Source organism: Lontra canadensis, unplaced genomic scaffold, assembly GCF_010015895.1.
Source record: "Lontra canadensis isolate GAN:19392208 unplaced genomic scaffold, GSC_riverotter_1.0 scaffold19, whole genome shotgun sequence".
Lineage (NCBI taxonomy): Eukaryota > Metazoa > Chordata > Mammalia > Carnivora > Mustelidae > Lontra > Lontra canadensis.
Window position 1 is genome coordinate 23,930,032 of NW_022631013.1, and position 19,148 is coordinate 23,949,179.

Here is a 19,148-nt window from a genome sequence, read left to right on the forward strand (position 1 = left end):
CCAAGCCATTTCAGATCCTTCCAGCCACTGAGATGGTCCTGCCACACAAGTCGTGCTGACTCACAGGCAGACGCCCCTGTCTTCTAGCACAAAGCCTCCCAGAGAGAAAATGAATCATCTGTAGGTACTAAGGGGCTTGGAAGTGGACCTAAATTAGGCCTGAGCTGCCTTCGTGAATGAAGCGTGTCTCACATTCTCCCTGTAATGTTTCTCAGGTCTTTACCAGAAAGATAACTGTACCTTTGCTAATAAAATCGAAACATGAAATGAAGTTTCTCCAACCTCAGCTTCTCCAAATCAAGACTGAGTTAAAAACAGATGTCCAGAGCAGAGTGTCATGCAGGGTGCTGCTTTCAACGACCATCCTTTGTTTAGATTTAATACTGTTTCCAGAAATACACACTCATTAGATTGAAACCAGGAATTTTAGTGTCTGGCAACTGACAGGGAAAGAAGAATGTGAAATTTTCATTACCTTCCTTCACAAATATCCATCTTCAGTTGTAAGAAATACAAATGCCTACAAAACAATTGTTTTTATTAATTCACAATACTGGAAATACAAGAAAAAGGTGATAAGTCAAGGACAAGATCTGTACATTTGGAAAACAAAATACACAAATAAGCATTTGCGTCTGAAGTCTTGGGGTTGCTTTTTGTACATTGCAAAGCTGCTCCTTTGGTAACAATGGTTCTGTGTGGCTGCTGTTTTCCACCCAGCCTCACGCCAGCACATGCCGTCCCAAGGATGGCTGAGCCCGCCAACAATCAGCCAGAGCTGCTGCCAGTGGGCTCCCCCACCCCGGACATTCCCCATCAAACTCGGGGCCTCCGAGAGCACCAGGCCCCCACGGGCATCACACACAGGAAGCCCCCAGGTGCTGGGCGGGCGGCGGTGCAGCGCACACCCACATTCCCTCTGCGTGAAGCGGCAGACAGGAATGGGTCTGTGAGGACACTTCCTTGGCTGGGTGCAAACACCCAGCTGAGTTGTTTCCCGTGTCCGGGGAACTGTGGGTACTCGGGCAAAAGCATAAACATCAGTCAGCTACCAACTGCCAGGACCTCTGAGCAGAATTCGGCATTTGCCCGCGAGCTACCAGCAATGTGAAAACCCAGGACCTGATTTGTGGGCAGTGCTCGGGAACCCATCCCAGGCCCTGCACCCCTGTGAGTCTCCCCCCGGTCTAGGGACGGGTAAGAGACAGCAGCGAGAGTCCTGCGCCGGCCACCAAGCACCAAGGAAAGCTTTATATTTAGGGATGCGACATCCACTCACTTGGCAGCTAGCTCCCACTCTTTTTTAAAGCCCAGATTCAAATGGGACAGACATTCCAGCGTCTGGCCGAGGGGACAAAAGGGAAACTTCTTGAAATACGATACAGATGCAGAAGTATTCTGGGGCAGGACAGTGATCATTTTGGCAATCTGAAACACATGGGGTCTCCTTGGTCCTACATGTTCATAAGTTCAAAGGTCAAGGTGCTGGTGTCCCGAGACATGAATGCTTCACTTGGCATTACCTCCTCTGTGCACAAATCTGGGCTAGGTCCGGGGAATTCATTTCAGCCTCCTGCCCGTTCAGATAGGTTACATGGGGTCAGTTAGATCTTATTTTAACCTGGACACCCATGCTATGAAAAAACCTGACTATGCTACAAATTTCTTATGCATCTAATGACTTCAGGCTTGAGGTCAATGTCCTAACTCTGATATTTTTACGTAGCCTGTTGTCATCATCAACTACCCTTAACGTGTTGAAGACCAGCACTGAGATACCATGTAGCCTACGGTTGCTAATGCACGCTTACTCTGTATTGGAGACTATCTTTTTCCCCTAGGAGAACATCACCAGTCCTTTCTAGTTTGTTCCTATGTTTATCCAAGCTGACATTCAACCGGAATTAAGTGTTCTCTCCTCCTACAGTGCTACTGGGGGAAAGCAGAGAAGGGAGAGAATGCTAGATAATCCGATGGTAAATCTGGCCCTCCAGTGACGAGCCGGGCTAATCCGTGTATCTTCCTAGGGACAGAAATGTGAAGGGGAACCTGGACATTACCATTCATCAAAAGCTACCTTGTCTGAGTCAATCTCATGACATCACACCAGGAGGTTGTAATAGTGGAAGGAGGCCCAAAGGTAGGGCATCTCCTGGGAATCCTGAAGGACATTCCCTTTGAGACTGCCAGTAAATGAAAATGTGTCCAATGACGTAATCTTATCAGGAACAGCAGTCGTGAAGGCTCTCAGTCAAGGAGACGTCTAACCATCAGAATAAAAGAAAAATCAAACAGAAGAGGTGTCAGCAGACCTGACTTCAGAAATGTAAAGGTCACTTCTAGAGTGTACCCCATCCGTGAACTCAACTTCACACAAAAAAGCAATGAATGCCTCCCTAGGATTTTAGAACACAATAAATACCACTTTCTCTGGCACTGAGAGCTACATTTCTTTAAGAGGAACTTACTTTTGGGTAGGCTACAGAACTGGGGCTTAATAGAATACCGTGTGTCAGGGATATAGGCAAAACTTTAAAAAAAGTTAAAAAGTTTTAAAAAAAAGTTAAAAAAAAAAAAAAAGGACATGTGAATTAATGGTGGAAGTCTAGCTTAGCATAGGAAAAAGATCTGGCAGTCCTGGCTGCCCACCAGCTCCATCGGAGCCATGTGGGTGGCTGCTGTTATGGCTCCTGTTACATTGAAATCTGGTGCCCCAAATCCTAGGAGGTGACAGCCACATTTTACTCCAACCCTGGGGATACCACTCATCTTAAGTTGGGAGGTGGGGTGGTGGCAGGGTCACGTTTCAGTGGATTCTAGCAGGGATACAAACAAACTGAATTTTATCTTGGACTTAGGGAAGAACAAAAATTTGTCAATTACTCATCTTGTGCCCAAATCTGCCTCCTGGCATCCTCCACCCACTGGCCATGATTCTACCACCAAGTATGTCTAATTCCCCTTATCCGTGACAGCCCTTACAGATCTCAAGGCAGACTGTTTTCTCCCTAGTCCTCCCTCCATCCCCAATGTCCTACATTTCCTCAGATGTCCCTCAAATGACAGGGAGGCTAAACAAAGGGACTCTGTCGGCTTCCAGAGAGGGTGAGCTTCTCTCCGGTGGGGTATGGAAGTGGATGCCTGATGACCTGGAGAGAGACTCTTGGGGTAGGTCAGCCCTAGCAATCCCTGCACTCCACCATGCCCACTGGCCACCATACACCGGGAGCTCCAGCATCACAAGGGGTGGACAGAACCACAGGTGACAATTACTAGCTTAGGCAGGGCAGTTCACACTTGGTGTTGAAACCTATCAGTTGCTCATATGTTTAATGGGTAATGACTGGCATTTTAAGAGAACAGAGAGCTTGGGGTGCCTGGGTGGCTCAGTGGATTAAAGCCTCTGCCTTCGGCTCAGGTCATGATCCCAGGGTCCTGAGATTGAGCCCTGCTTTGGGCTCTCTGATCGGCGGGGAGCCTGCTTCCTCCCCTCTCTATGTCTGCCTCTCTGCCTACTTGTGATCTCTGTCTGTGAAATAAATAAATAAAATCCTTAAAAAAAAAAAGAGAGAGAGAGAGAGAGGAAAGAACAGAGAGCATGAGAGGGGTCTGCCCTTGCTCTTGGTTTATTAAACATTTGCTTCCCTGATGTCCCTCCGGACTGCCCTGTGAAGCAAAACGCATTTTTGCTCTGTGGTTGTGATTTTAAAATCCACAGGTTAAAATCACACACGTGTATACACACACACAGATACACACACACATTTATAACCCATCATAACATTTTCAAAGCATCCCTTCAACAGAACTTGGTATTTAATAATGGCCTTGTGGAACCTTGGTAAGGTGATCTCAAACACCTGTTCCTATAGCTATGCCGCCCCTCTGTGTCCCCTGGCTCAGGAGCTGAGCTGTTGCACCAACCCCTCAGTCCAACCGCATGAGGAACTATTATGGGGAAAACTCAAAGCACCACGTGAACTTCCCATGGTGACCCAATGAGCCCCGCCAGACATCTCTTACTCTGGCTTAAAATTCAACTGAACAGTAAACACAGTCAACTCTCCGATGTCTGTTATTGTGGAGGGAAGAGGTGCACAAAGAAAGCAAAACAGAATAACAGACTAATATTTAGTCTTCAAACATCCTAAAAGTTAAAACATCACCATGTGATTACCTTCAAAAACAAAACAAAGCAAAACAAAACAAAAAACCATACTCAATGCCTGAGTTAATGTCACCTTCTTGGTGAGGGTCTCTGGGTACAATGAACACAGAATAGGAGTCAATATTGCTGAACATCCATTAAGTCGTTTTTTGTTTTTTGTTTTTCTGGTAGAGACAAAAACCTCTGCAAGTTTCCCTCCCTATGAAAAATAAACATATTATTAATAAAAGGGCTCAACGTTGCTATGGGGGAGTGGAAGTGGAGGCAGGGTCACTATTCAAACAGCAACAACCCTCCTGCGCAGGCCTCTTCCATTCCAAACCCGTGTTCCCCACCCAGAAAACCCACAGTGCTCGTACAAAACAAGGGTCAGGCCCCTCGCCAAGCCCTGAGGGGTAAACAGTTCTATCTCGGCTCTCCTTCCCTTATCTGGCTCACATTTGGCCTCTACAGACTGATTCACCCAGGAGAGATGCTGCCCCAGCTTGCATTCCTTTCTATTTCTACCAACTGGGGATTTGATAGAGAATGCCCAGTTCAGAACCTTCTTTTTATCCCGAAGAGCCTCCGTTCTAGCCTCACAGAGATACCGTGGTATTTGATGTGTAGACGACGGACGACTGTCTCAGCAAACTGGTCTTCCAAACCCCCCCTCAATGCCCCCCCCCAACCACGCGTTAGCAAATGAATGAGTGCTTTCTCTGGGCACCCGCAGGCTCAATGGGCAGGAGGGGTTGGGGAGGTGGGAGAGGTGGGAGGAGGTCGAAGGCAGTGAACTCCAAATGGCACCAAATAAGGAAGTAAGTAGACCCCAGACAGAGAACTAATTACCTGATGAAAATTTCAATCTGTACCCCTCTGATTTTTTCTTGTTTCATAACTACTGGTGTGGTTATACCCAAAGGAAATGTACGGCCACAGTGATAAGATAAAGAGTATATTTTTAGTGGTTACTCATTTTTATATACTACAAAGGAAACTTAAAAAAAAAAGTTATTACCTGGTTTGTTCTTCCTGTAGTGTGTTGGGATCAGGTATAAAAAATCTTACTCGAAAATGCAGAGTACAGGGGAAACCTCCTACAACATTTTTCAAAAACAAATTTAAGTTTTCCCTTTAAAAAAGTCAATGCAGGTAAGAGGCTACTCTTCCATTAGTGAAGCATTTTTTTTTCCCCCACTAGACCACAGCTTTTTTCATCAATTAAAGGACTAATTTCAAAAAAGGAGTGCACAAGATAATCGTTTAGAAATCTCCCAAGTCTGCAAATAGTCAAATATTTTGCAACACGAGCATAGAATGAGGTTCTCTATCCCCTCCCTACTATAGGTTTAACTTAGGGCTGTGTTCAAACAATGCACTCCGTTACAGGTATTAGGAATTTTAAAAAATCCTTAAATCAACAGATCATACAACACTCATAAATAATGTCACACAGATAGCCATTTTATACTTTTTCCATTTTCATGTGTGTTCTTGAATTTAAACACTGCCATAACACTTTTATATGTGTTCTTCAACTTAAACATCGCCGTGACTCTGAGTAGGTCAGGCTGTTCTTGGTGGCACTGTTTTACAGATAAGCCAACAGGCACAGAGTCTTGCCTCCAGCCACAGAGCAGATGAGAAAACCAGAACTCAAGTACTGTGGGTTTTGATCCCTCTATGCCACAGAGCAATCATTTTGATAACAGTTCATGCTTTTAATGCAAAGTGAATTCCCAAAGTGATGAACATATTAGCAAATATTACACAATTAACATACTCAAATATGGCTTTATGCAACAATACCAAGAGTCAATTTGCTTATAGAGATAAAATTAGCCCATTTCTTTCGCTGGATATGGCAACAGGAGCAGATCAGGTTGTGTGGCTAAGATTTCGTGCTCCTCTTCAGGTCAGCCTCTCCCCTCTCCGTTACTCACTAAACGTTTGCTGGCCCGTCTATGTGCTCAGCACTATGCTGCTTCTGAAACTCAAGCCTTCTCCACCCTGCTCCTCTCACTGATCGGCTACGGATCTGCCCACCTCACCTTGCCTCTCTTTGGTACCTTCTGTCAGTATCTCTCTGGCTTGGGTCAAAGGTATGAATGGTGTGTGTGCACCTGTGAGTGTGCCTCTGTGCATGGGCCTGGGTACCGGAGGGTAGCGCTGTAACGTGGTACAGTCTGACCACCTGCACTTCAGGGGATAGCTCAGTCTTCCCACTGCCTTCAGCTCCCCTCCTCACCGTACCTTGTCAGTGTGTGTCTCTCAGGATGCCTTTGTGCGCCCAGAGCATCTAAAGTGCTCAGAACTGTCCTACAACCGTCACTCTCCTTGCCTACATCTCTACCCTTGGCTGTCCGCTCCTTGAGGGCAGGGTCCAAATCTCATTTGGACCAGATTCCCAAAGCCCAGCTCAGCGCGCTGCCAAAATCTGAGCTCAGGACACATCTCCTGAATGAGGGAGTTAGTGAGAGAATGAGTAACAACACCTCTTCATGTGCCTACGGACTCAAAGCTCTGAGAATTCAAATGGGGGCCAGTAGTTATCTGCACAGTGGTTCAGCGGCTCCCCATGGGGAGGTAGTTCTGAAAGCTGAGGGAGGTAAGGGCTTGGAGGTCCAGGCCCCAGGTGAGAGCATCAGTGGGATCACGGCCATGGTTCCTCGTCTCTACTCCTTCCCACTGGGGTGCTGGGGCGGGTGTGGGGAGGTGGCACATGTGTGCGTCTGCTTGCGTGAAATCTACCTGCCACTTACCCTTCACTGGTCACCTCCCGTGAACGGGGTGCATGGTGAGGGATGCAGAGAAAATGTGGCAAGCACCATTCCCCAAAGGAGCCTACAGTTTCCAAGGAAGATTAAGGCAGGCAACTAAGAGATGAAGGAGTTATGGCAAATGTAAGGGAGGGTAGGGGGAGGCATGGCTTCTAATAGCAGAGGCAAGAGTCTGAGTGGCTTAGAAGAACAGCAAGATTTGGATATAAGGAAGAGGGAAAAGCATTCCAAATAAAAGGAACAGACTGAGGGAAGGCACAGAGGTATGTTGCAGCCTTTCAGGTCAGTCAGGTTTGTCTGGGGCAGAAGGTGCATAAAGGGGAACAGAGTGTGATGCTAGAAAACCAGGCTGGGAACAGACTGGCGGCGGGGGGGGGGGCATGCTGTGAAGCACCTCCTAACTGGGAGTTACAGGACAGCACTGGGGCCCACTCATGGCTGGGGAGCAGTATGTTCCGTCTGTGATATTACCTACCTAGGTCTTAGGCTCCAGGGGGAGGGAGTGTGAGCGTGTGTGAGCATGTGTGTGTGTGCGTATGTGTGTGTGCACATGTGTATTTCCCACCCTGGCTCTCTCCCTGGGCAAAGCAAGGCCATCCTCCTTCCCTTGTAAGAAGAAAGTAGCTTCCTCGGCTCCTGGCTGCCTTCTTTGACCTTTCCCTTTCCTGCTCCCGGCTGTGAGGGCTGATGTGGAGGGTGAGCTCAGGGAGAAGTGGGCTCACTCACATTGCCTGGACCCCCGGGAACCCAGGTCCCAGATGTTACAAGCATGCTGAGGCTTGGAGGAGAGAAATGGGCTGTGATACACTAACACCCCACGTTCAACCGAAATGCGAAGGTCACACTCACCTTTTAACTGCTTCCTGATGGGTTTGCTTGATTCCAGCCATCTCTGTCGGGTAAGAAAACATACGCTATAAAACCAGACCATGTAGGAGTCCAGCAAGTCTTAAAGGGACGGCACTCACAAGAGAGTCTACGGAGTCATCGCCATGCTGCAAACCAAAATACTCCTTTTCAGTCACACCCAGGTGGTTGTACACCATATCCAGAAGAACTTGACCGGTATCTTGTTTCTAGGGAAGGAAAGAAAAAAGTGTCTAGTGGGAAAAATTTTAAAATGAATCAAGAACAGATGGTTAAACGTCTTTATTGCAGGGGCACCTGGGTGGCTCAGTCGGTTAGGCAGCCAACTCTTGTTTTTGGCTCAGGTTTGATCTCAGGGTCCTGGGACTGAGCCCTGCGTCAGGCTCCACACTCAGTGGGAAGTCTGCTTGGGGATTCTCTGCTTCTCCCCCTGCTCGCCCACACATGCACACGCTCTCTCTAATAAGTAAATAAATCTTTATTTTTTAAAACGATTTTATTTATTTATTTGACAGAGAGAGAGATCACAAGTAAGCAGAGAGGCAGGCAGAGAGAGGGGGGGTAAGCAGGCTCCCTGCTGAGCAGAGAGCTCGATGTGGGGCTCGATCCCAGGACCCTGAGATCATGACCTGAGCCAAAGGCAGAGGTTTAACCCACTGAGCCACCCAGGTGCCCAGTAAATAAATCTTTAAAAAGAAGTCTTCATTGTGGGCAAAAAAAGAGTTAAAACATTTAGAGATTTTATGTACACTCTGACCTCACGGTAAGAAATGCTTTAATAGATGTCACGTCAACATGACATGTTGTCACATGGTACATATGGGAAGTAGGACGAAGAAAAACCACATACATATGACTTAAGATGGCAAAGGTTAATTTTCTAAGTCTTCTTGCTTCCCCTTAGCTGGAATTCCCAAGTGATATCTGAATTGGAAAACGGAGACCTCACCATGAGAGTAAACTCTCCGTGACCTACCCATGGATTATCCACAGCAATATGCTAATCCCACATCAGTTTCTTGGCTCCTCGGGAGCCACGGAAGTGTGTACAGGGAACAAAACGCTAACAGAGTGAAGGAAGATGGCTAAGAACATGAAAATGCCATCCTAAACACCCTCAGAGTGACTGGGTATGTGACACCCAGGGGGATTAGCTGCCTCTCTGCTCCCCGCCACCTGGAGTGAGAAGCCAGTGGAGACATTCAACCACACTTCACGTCCAGAGCAGGACTCAGCCACCGTGACCAGGCTTTACAGAGCAGGCACAGTGCTGGGCATGGGGACAGAACCACAGGACGTGGCCCAGGGAGGCCAGGCATGGAAACAGTGGCCGGAACGTGGTGTGTCAAATGCTGGGACACTCAAGGCATGATAAGCGCACGGAGGACGACACAGGTGGTAATTCAACCTGGGGACAAGTGGAAGCAGCTCCCCACCTGGTCTGGGAGGGCGTCAGGGCTGAGTGTCACTGCTCCCCTCCAGGTGAAATTAAGAAAAGGCATTTTAAGCAGATGGCCTGGCACAAAGACACAAAGGAGAGAGACAGCACGGTGCCTCCTGGAACTCACAAACTCTCCTTTATCAGGCTGACTTCTCAGGCATCCTTTGAAGCAAACCATTTGACTTAAGGACAATAAGACTCAGAAATAGACTATACAGAACAAGCAAAGACAGCTCCTTTTTTGAGTGCTTGAGAGCAGATAATGTACCTGGAAATAGGCCACACGGACGAATTCGGGAGCTGTCAGGCCTCCTCCTGTAGCCTCCTCTTTGGTGGGATCTCGTATTGTTTGGTCCTAAGTGTGGGAACAGGAAACACGCCCATTTCCTGAACTCACCCCCCTGCCTGCCCTAGGGCCCTGCACCTGCTGCTTCCTCTACCCAGGACAGCTTCCTTCTCAGGGGAACCTTACAGTGTGGAGAAGATGGCTCAGTCCGCATATTCCAAGTTGGGAGATACTCTCCTGGTGCATCAAACAACAACCAGTTCTCCTTATTAAAATTTCTACAGAATTTGATACTTAAAAGGTAAGTGACTATTGAACACCTACACCAAGCCAGATCCGATACCACGTGCACTTTTACATACGCTCTCTAATCCCTGTGGCGACTTGTGAGGTCCTCACCGGCATCCCCTTGGCCGCCAGCAGGCAGAGGCCCTGGGAGCTCTACGCCACACGCCATCAGCCGGTGATGGACGGTCTGCCTGGCAGCCGGCCTGACTCCGGGCCGCCGGCTGCCACAGCCTGCACGTCCCCAGCGCGCTGCGTCACCCGTGTAGTGTGTGTTATTTGCCCATTCTAGTATATTCTGCTAAACTTTCCCAGTTCCCAAAAGGAACTGAAATGTACTAAAGGACACAGCCTCCCAGCCCAGTTCCCACCTGACGGGAAGTCAACGGGAGGTCATATCGGCTGCACCAGGTCACCATCCCCGACCAGCTTGTTCCCTGGGCCAGGCTAAGAACAGCTGATGTCCAGGCCAGCTTCCTGATGAGGCCGGCTCCGGCCCACGAGGTGGTGGTGCCAGAGACCCCTCCAAGTAGAAACTCTAAAGCGAATGGGACTTAAGCTGCCACCAGACCCTCAGATTCAAGTTCAAGGTGAGTCAGCTTTGACCCAACTGCAGGAGGTTTGGGGAAGCAACACATGAACAATGGTGTTCGTGACCAGGAATGACAGGCCACCCACTGAACACCGGGCTGTGCTCTAGGATCATCATTCTGGGCAGGCGCTTTCCTTATCACCATTTACGGGGCTCATCCAACCTCCTTCATGAAGTTCTTACCTGGGATTCTCTTCCCTCCCAGAAGAGTCTGTCCCCATCTCCTGGAGTGCCTGATCCTGCTCTCTCAAACCTTTTAATAGGGAATCATGTTCAGACCTCCTGTGGCCTCGCTTCTCAGGTGATGTCACCCAGTTTTGTCGGTTAAAATACCACCTCCACCCCAGTAAGCCCCCCGCCTATATCCCAGCCCCAACCCTTCCCTGAACCTCCTCATCTGTACAGCGATCCCCGACTCCATGTGGATGAGTACCATGCACCTCAAACTCAATGTGTCCCTGACAAAACCCCAGACCTGCCCTGCTTCCTGCCTTTCCCATCTCTATCCACTGTAGCTCCATCTTGCCAGCTGCCCCGGCCAACAACCTTGAGAGCCACTGTGCGGCCTCTTTCACATCCCAAATTCCATCTATCAGCAAACCCCACAGGCTCCGCCTTCAAAAATAGTTTTAGATTTGGTTTACTCTTAGCTACCTTCACATACTACCACACTGTCCAACCTCCTCTTCTCCTCTGGACTGTTCGAATAGTCTCTTGTCCCTGGCCCTCCACAGTCTACTACTGACAGAGCATCCAGATACTTGAGTCAGATCATGTAAGGTCTCTGCCCAGACCTACCAAAGCTCTCTGCCTCTCTCAGAATAAAGCCAGCACTCAGTGCCCTCAGGATGACCCACAGGCTCTCCACAGTCCCTTTGATCACCCTGATACCAATGACCTCTGATTGCTCTTCCTACTCTCCCCCTTGCTCATCCTACTCCAGACATACTAGTATCCATACTGTCCTGCAACTACACTGAATGGGAGCCTGCCTCAGGACCTTTGCATTGCTATTTTTTACCTGGAATGTGCTTCCCCTCCAGAGAATCACATGGTTCTTTCTCTCACTTCCTTTATTTTTTTTTTTTTAAGATTTTTATTTATTTATTTGACAGAGAGAGAGCACAAGTGCGCAGAACAGTAGGTAAAGGAAGAGGGAGAAGCAGGCTTCCCGCTGAGCAGGGAGCCCAATGCGGGGCTCAATTCCAGGACTCTGAGATCACGACCTGAGCCGAAGGCAGCTGCTTAACTGACTGAGCCACCTAGGCGCCCCTCTCTCACTTCCTTTAGATGAGATCTTCCCTGATCACTTCTGTAGGAATGACAACCCCGCCCCTGTCCTGCTCTAGCCCTCTCTACCCTCCCCATCCTACTTTATTTTTCTTCTAAGCACATACCACCTGACAAAGTATTCATTTCTTTATGGTCCATTTCTTCACACAAGGATACAAACCTTGAAAGGCCAGATACCTTGCTATTTTGTTCACTGCTATATTCATTATGCCCAGCATGAAGCCTGGCACATAGTAGGTGCCCAGTAAACATTTGCGGGGGAAACATTCATGTTCTTGTCAGGAAGAAGATAAACAGCAAAGGAACAGCCCCCAAATCAACAAGAGAGCCAGACACACACTGTAGTTTACAGTCTCTGGAGGAGACACCTGTGGCCTTTTCTGAGCACCCGCCATGCTGTGACTTCATGCAAACCACCCTCTCTCTCCTCCTGTCTTCTCGGCTGTCAAGTTCCATAGTGAGCTGGGGTCAGCGGGAGGCAGACTTAGGGGTGGTGCGGAAGACCCAGAGGCCAGTTAGTGTCACCCTTTCCAGTCCTGTAGCCTTCTATTACCCCTAGTTATTTCCTGTACCCAGTCTTCTCTTTCTCTTTCCTTGCACACTGAACTTTCCAGGCTGAGGCAGATGCCAGCAGCCGACCCAGAGGATGGGAGAGACAGGCAGAGGGCACTGACCTAAGCAGTGACTGGGGTAGAGTGGGGTAGGGCAGCACAGACTGCTCTGGGTCAGGCATCTCACTGCTGGCCAAAGATGGAGGCCACGTTTCCAGTCCTGCCTCTGTCTTGGGCTTGAGGCGGGAGAAGCCAGGCTCTCCCTGAGCCCTGCCATCTATGAGCGGAACCGTCTCAACACCCTCCAAACTGGACCCATCCCCTCGCACATGTCATAAGCGCTGGCCACGGGCCTCGTTAAAGAACATATAACCTAGGAATTATAACTACAATCAGTGCAGTGTGGCATGGGCTCTCATAAGGCCTACAGGGCACCATTATGGGAGAATTAATTCGGGAAGCTGACGAAGATGTCACAGAAGAAGTAACATCAAAGAGTCTCTCAGTTCAGGTCACCAAGAAGAGGGGGAAAGACACTCCAGGTGAACAAGAGCGTGGGCAGAGTTTTTAGGGTTATTTCCAGCCCAGTCTCAACATAGAACATCTGAGATCTCACGCTTTCATTTTATTTTACTTTTTTAAGATTTCATTTATTTATGAGAGAGAGAACATGAGCAGAGGGAGAAGCAGAGGGACAGGGACAAACAAACTCTGTGAGTGCAGAGCTCGAGCCCAGGACCTTGAGATCATGACCTGAGCCGAAAACCAAGAGTCGGACGCTTAACCCACTGAGCCACCCAGGCGCCCCGCAAGCTTTCATTTTAAAATAGTTTTAATCTCTTGGTTTATAAAACGAAGAAAAATGATTTCTCAGTGGCATGAATTCAGAAAAAATTGAATTTGGAGAACTTACGTTAGCTTTGAAGGTCTGTACCAAGCCATCGAGAAAGCGGACGCTGCAGACGACTTCGGACCGAGTTTTCTCCTTGGGTAATTCCGAGGTGCGTATATTATTAATTCTTCCACCCAACGCACGTAACCGGGAGGTCATAACTATCGCTGAACAACCTGTAACAGAAGTTATGCCTGTCAGCTCTCCGACATGCAAATTACCCGTTACATGGGACCTCCTCACAGTCCACCCATCCCTTGCCTGCTTTAACCCTCACACACTGAAGAACTCACAGAAATGAGGACCAGATAACACACCATGCTTCCATTTGAGTTTCTACTTCTAAGTGTCTCTAAGCAAAATTTACTGCTCATTTGTTACACATGAATAGAATGACAGGGGTTATTTGTGTGTCTTATCTCCCTGGCCTAAATCTAATTTATATTTCCCAGGCTTTTAATTTTTTACATTTTTTAAACAAATATATATTTGTATATTCTACTCCTTTTTTTCATTCTTTTATGGAACTAAATGTGGTAAAAAAAAAAAAAAAAGACCTAAAATATGAAGATGCGTATTGGTAAAAGAAGGTACATTAAGTAACTTATATTCATTAAAAGACACCATTTAAAAGTAAAGAGAACCCATGGAGATACTTGCGATATGTGTCTATAAAAGATACATCAACGGCTCCTACAAATCAACATGAGAAAAAACAAGCCATCTGGTAGAAAATGGGAACCGCATTAGTTGTTAAAGAAATGAAAATTAAAACCACAAGGTAATAGCACCACAGACCCCCCGCCCCAAGAGTGCCCACAGGGAAACCTGAAAAAACCAAGTGTTGGCCACAATATACAGCAACTGGAACTTTCAGCCATTGCTGGTACGAATAAATATTAGCACAACTGTTTTGGAAAACTATTTGGCAGTATTTACTAGAAATGAACAAATGTATACTCCGTGACACAATTCCAGTCTTAGGCAAATTCCCAACAGAAACATGTAGACTTATCCACTATAAGACATGGAGAGAATTTTTTATAACAGCCCCAAACTGGAAAAGACTACAGCGCCCATCAATGGAATGGGGAAATTACGGTAGACTCCCACCACACTGACTATACAGCAAAGGAAATAAATGAACTACCATTAGGCAAAACACGAACGACTTCTTCTAATGTTGTGTTCAGCAAAAGCAGCCAGACACAACGGGTGACCGATAGCACGAACCCGTTTACGTAAAGTTTAGAAACGGGCAAAACGGATCAGTGTTAATAGAGGACAGAAGTGTGGTTACTGCTGTATGAAGTGATGGGGTGTGTGTGTGTGTGAGGGGGAGAGAGAGAGAGACAGAGACAGGAGCCTTCCAGAATGCTTATAACACTCTATCTATTGATCTGGGTAATGCTGATACCAGTGTATTTACTGAAGAAGCTTCGTCAAGCTCTGTACTTACTTAACCTGTGTACTTTACTCTGTTTTTCAATATCAAGTTCACTTAAAATAACACATGTATGAAGAGGGAGTTGGTTTAAAATCTGACCACGGTGTGTTCAGGGAGCAGTGAGGAAAGAGGTTTTCCTAGCGACCGTACTTGTGGAACCAAAAAGACCAGAAGAGATCAAATGTGCAGCCAAGCCCAGGGTCGCGGCATGCAGGCAAAAAAGCCCAGGGTCTGTGCCAGCTCCTCGGCCTCAGGAATGGACAAGGTGTAAATCTGATGAGGCTGATGAGGCTGGATGGAAGAACAGATAAAGACGAACGACTCGGGTGCGATTTAATGTTCTTTTTGATTAATTCTCTGTAAACTTTCTGTGATGCGCTGGGCCTTTGCACATGCTATTGCTTCTGCCCAGGAAGTTCTTTCTGCTCCTATTTAGGACTCAGGACCCAGCACAGGCATCACTTCCTCAGCAAAGCTTTCCCTGGTGTTCTTAACTACTCTACATTTGCCTTACAAGCTGTCCTGTACGATGCTCATTGTAATTCCACAGTTACAGCTGATGATGTAGCTAATATCGGCTCCTGCGACAAACTAAGCTTCACAGGGCTAGGAACCACATGTGGTTTTGCTCACTGCATCTCCCAACACCCAGCTCTGGGAGGCAGCCAATACACAGCTGAACAAATCAGTGAGTACAAGGAAGAAAAATGAAAAATGAAGCATGAGAAAACACAGTGCTACCTGGGACGCCTAGGGGGCTCAGTCAGTTAAGTGTTTGCCTGGGTCCTGGGATCAAGCACCGCATTGGGCTCCCTGCTCAGCGGGGAGCCTGTTTCTCCCTCTGCCTCTGCTGCTCCCCCTGCTTGTGCTCTTTCTCTGATAAATAAATAAATAAAACAAACAAAACAAAACAAAACAAAAAAACACCAAAAAACCAGTGCTACCAGACAGCCTAACTTGGGTTGGTGGTGGCAGGAAGGAGGAGGGAACGAGGGTGGGGACATCCCGTAGACCAGGGCTCCTCGCATTGTAACGTGGACACGCGAGACCCCTTGGGGACCTGGATCAGAGGCAAACCAGGATTCCAGCAGGGCTGAGCGAGGCCCTGTGGTCTGCACGGGACGGAGCCTCTGACCTGGGGTCCACGCGGTGAGGAACAAGTCCCAGATAACTGGAAAAGCAGCACCCCATGTCAGATGGGGCCAGAGATCCAGATTTGGGAATGGGCAGCAAGCAAGGGGTGAGTACAGAGCTGACTGGAGCCTGAGAATCAAGCTTCAAGGAACCAGACAGGCACAGCCCAGCCGCAGGAAGCTCAATCACAAAGGAGGGGGAGGCTCCAGGACGCAAGCGTGCACTTGGCCCCTCATCCTCCCTAGGGAGCTCCAGACACACCTCTAGCCTCCCACAGTCAGGGGCAGGGAAATCTCAAATATGAATACCACAGATCCCTGGGATTGGCAGCAGTGGAAGAAAACTCAATTCTGTCCCTTTCACAACCCCACCCACCTCACCGCCTCCACCTTGCCCTTTCCAACCAAAATGTCATCAGAAGCAGGGATGCGTTTTCTGAGTAATGCCAAAAGTTATCAAAAGACAACAAACGTGTTCCTTAGTACTTAAACCACACTGCGTTTAAAATGTCAGACTTATTGTTTAATCTTTCTCTAAGAATTTCAGGTGGGCCATAATTTTATTTTATTTTATTTTTTTAAGATACGACAGAATCACTCTGTGTGGCTCTTAGTGGGAGGTGCTGGCCTGTCCTAGCCACACCCGTAGATGGTGAGTCAGCGTCCTGGGGTGCAGCACAGAAGGACTTTCCCTTCGGGAAGCCGGCAAAGGAAGGGCCAGGCTGTCAGTGGCTAGAGGATGGGTTCTCGGGGAACTTCAGGATGTGCTCTGCATGTCACACTCAGAATATAGGTCCCACGGAACCCAAGCCCGTCACTGAGGCCGCACCCGTGGAATAGGGCTGTCCCTCAGAACCGCCAAAACTAAGAGCTCATCACGCCATGACTCTGGATGGAAAAAGCCAAAGGTGATTTCAGACAAGAGCTGGCACATGAAAGGACCGTGAACTGATCTGCATGCGGCCCTTGCCTGAGCAGCTCTGCGCAGCTGGCCCAAGCGTGCGTAGCGGTGGGACTTACTAACTTGACCGTGATTAATGGGGCCTCCCAGCACCGTCGTGCAGCCAGCTGACAAAGAGACCCATTTTCCTCCGCACATGCATCTCTGCTGTATAAAAGGGTTTGAAACCCAACGACAACGTCATGAAGAGGAATTTCATGGAAGTTGCTGAACTGTTCTTCCCACGGTAGCTCCTGAAGGAAGCCTTGATAAGAGCAAGCCTCACGCTGAATAACCATGTCATTGAACCATGTGTTTTCTGATTGTCTTGAAATTCTATCTTAAACAATCGGGTCAGGACAATGGATGCTGGCTGATTGACCCATTTCCTGAGCCCCAGCAAGTGGGGAACTCGGGCTTTCTAGGGCTTCCTTTAAAAGCCTCTTCATTTAAACAAAACCACAACCCAACCAGGAAGACACCGGCCTCCCCAACCACAAGTGATTACCGCTGCAAGTGACGCGTTTCATAATATGGAAGCCAAGCTTGTTCTTCATTTTCAAAACCAAAATCAGTTAATGACTCCACTATCTACTCTGCACAACAGAGGTTCGACTACAACTGTAGTTCTTACCAGCCTGTCCTTGCCTGACATAAAGAGGCCACATTTCACTTGGTGCCCAGTAGGGGCCCAGTGCGTACCATGACAACTGGATTAGCACATGTGAAGTGTGTAGACCATGTGAGACACGTAGCAGGTACTCAGTTAAAGGCATTTTATTAGGGGCGCCTGGGTGGCTCAGTGGGTTAAAGCCTCTGCCTTGGGCTCAGGTCATGATCCCAGGGTCCTGGGATCAAGCCCTGCATCGGGCTCTCTGCTCAGCAGGGAGCCTGCTTCCTCCTCTCTCTCTGCCTGCCTCTCTGCCTACTTGTGATCTCTGTCTGTCAAATAAATAAATAGAATCTTTAAAAAAAAAAAAGGCATTTTATTAATAACGTTAAGCTTCTAATCCACCAGGGGTCCACTAGATTCTGGTTTTTGTAGATAATCCTGACTTCAAATATCTTACAGATATACAAATATTGTTTCTTCAGTTTTTAATGAAGACAGCTTGTAAGATTAAAAGGTACCATAGATGTGTGATATATCTATGAGCTGCTCTACAAACTTGGGTCCTGGGAGCAGGAGCACACTGCCTGGGGTGTGGCCATCGAGGGCACGTGGGACACCAGAGCCCTCGTGCGTAGGGCATAGGGCTCCCTTTCGGGCTCCCCATCTGCCCTGGAGCCTGGGACAGGGGAAGAGGTGATGCTTTATTTCCCAAGAGTCTACATGCCAACCTGGGGAACTCTGTTCTTTCACGAGCCCATGAACCACAGACAGAAAGGAAGGAGCACTGTACTCTTCTCCATTAGACAAAGTCAAAAAGCAACTCAATTCCACTTTGGTCATTTTAAAAGAAAGTGCTAAGGTTATTTTATACCCTTTTTTCAAAAATAACAATTTAGACCTCTAATCAAGAGCACAAGTTTCAGTTAAAAAAAAAAAAAAAGCAATCCTGATTTATCAACACCTAATAAACCCTAAAAATGAACCACAGCAGGCTCAGAACAGGAATCAACCTGAACAATCATTAGGCTGACCTAGGCCGATGCTACCACCTAGTGGCCACCAGAGGAAATAACACCACCTCCCACCCTATCACCTCCTACTTTCTTCCCAGAGGGCAACAGCACAGCCACCCTCCCTTCTCATCCCAGTTCAACTTCAAAAAAAATCTCTCACGATATTAGAAGGCCTTCCTTGTATTCCAACGCTCTCCTTTTCCTCCAACTCTTCTTCCCTAGTGAACTCAGGAGAGGTTCTTCTGGGGAGTGGGGAGGATATTTATAAGCCCCAACAGATGTCTGATCAGCTAGAGAGGAACGTCCCTAGCTTGGAAAAGTAATAAACACTCATGTATAATCAGCCAGGCTAGAGAGATGACTCATCAAATACCAATATTGCTTTCTCCTCCTTTTCACTGTAAATACCGCAGCAGTCGGGCTGCATTTATGGTTTAACCAAGTCTCCAGGGGGGCAAACACACATCACTCACATCTTCACTGCATACGGATAGGAGAAAGTCCGATTGCTGACTGCATCTTACATAGGATAACTTCTAGCTCTGGTCTGTTTTATGGTCAGGCTTAAGTGTTCCTTAAACTCCTCTGAGTGGCGTGTTCCCTTCTAAAGATTTATAAACATCTGGACGGGCATTTGTATAGAAGCACTAGATTAAGATCAGCTCAAACTGTAAGAATGTATGCTTAGTAATTAAGCTGCTAAGAAAAATAGTGAATAAAACGAGACTTTTTAAACCAAAGACTTAAATAAAACTTTAATGTGCTTGATTTAATCATCTGGGGAACTTGTTAAAATAGATTCTTGGGCACCACCTACAGAAATTATGGTTTGGTAAGGACGGAGGAAACTGCATTTTAAAAGTTA

General features: G+C 47.5%; 1 protein-coding gene across 3 annotated transcripts in view; it reads right to left on the bottom strand.

The window, feature by feature from the left end:
* PTPN3 (protein tyrosine phosphatase non-receptor type 3) overlaps positions 1 to 19,148 on the bottom strand; it is a 109,974-nt gene that overhangs the window by 64,031 nt on the left and 26,795 nt on the right. For 2 of the 3 annotated variants that reach the window (XM_032860817.1, XM_032860816.1), the window contains exons 2-6: positions 13,159 to 13,313; positions 7,899 to 8,006; positions 7,780 to 7,822; positions 5,169 to 5,247; positions 476 to 520 (exon numbers count right to left, since the gene is read on the bottom strand). In XM_032860817.1, the coding sequence (XP_032716708.1) occupies positions 476 to 520; positions 5,169 to 5,247; positions 7,780 to 7,822; positions 7,899 to 8,006; positions 13,159 to 13,296 (413 nt within the window). In that variant the 5' untranslated portion in view covers positions 13,297 to 13,313. Of the gene's footprint in view, positions 1 to 475; positions 521 to 5,168; positions 5,248 to 7,779; positions 7,823 to 7,898; positions 8,009 to 13,158; positions 13,314 to 19,148 lie in introns of those variants that run through there. The other variant, XM_032860818.1, reaches the window with a different exon arrangement.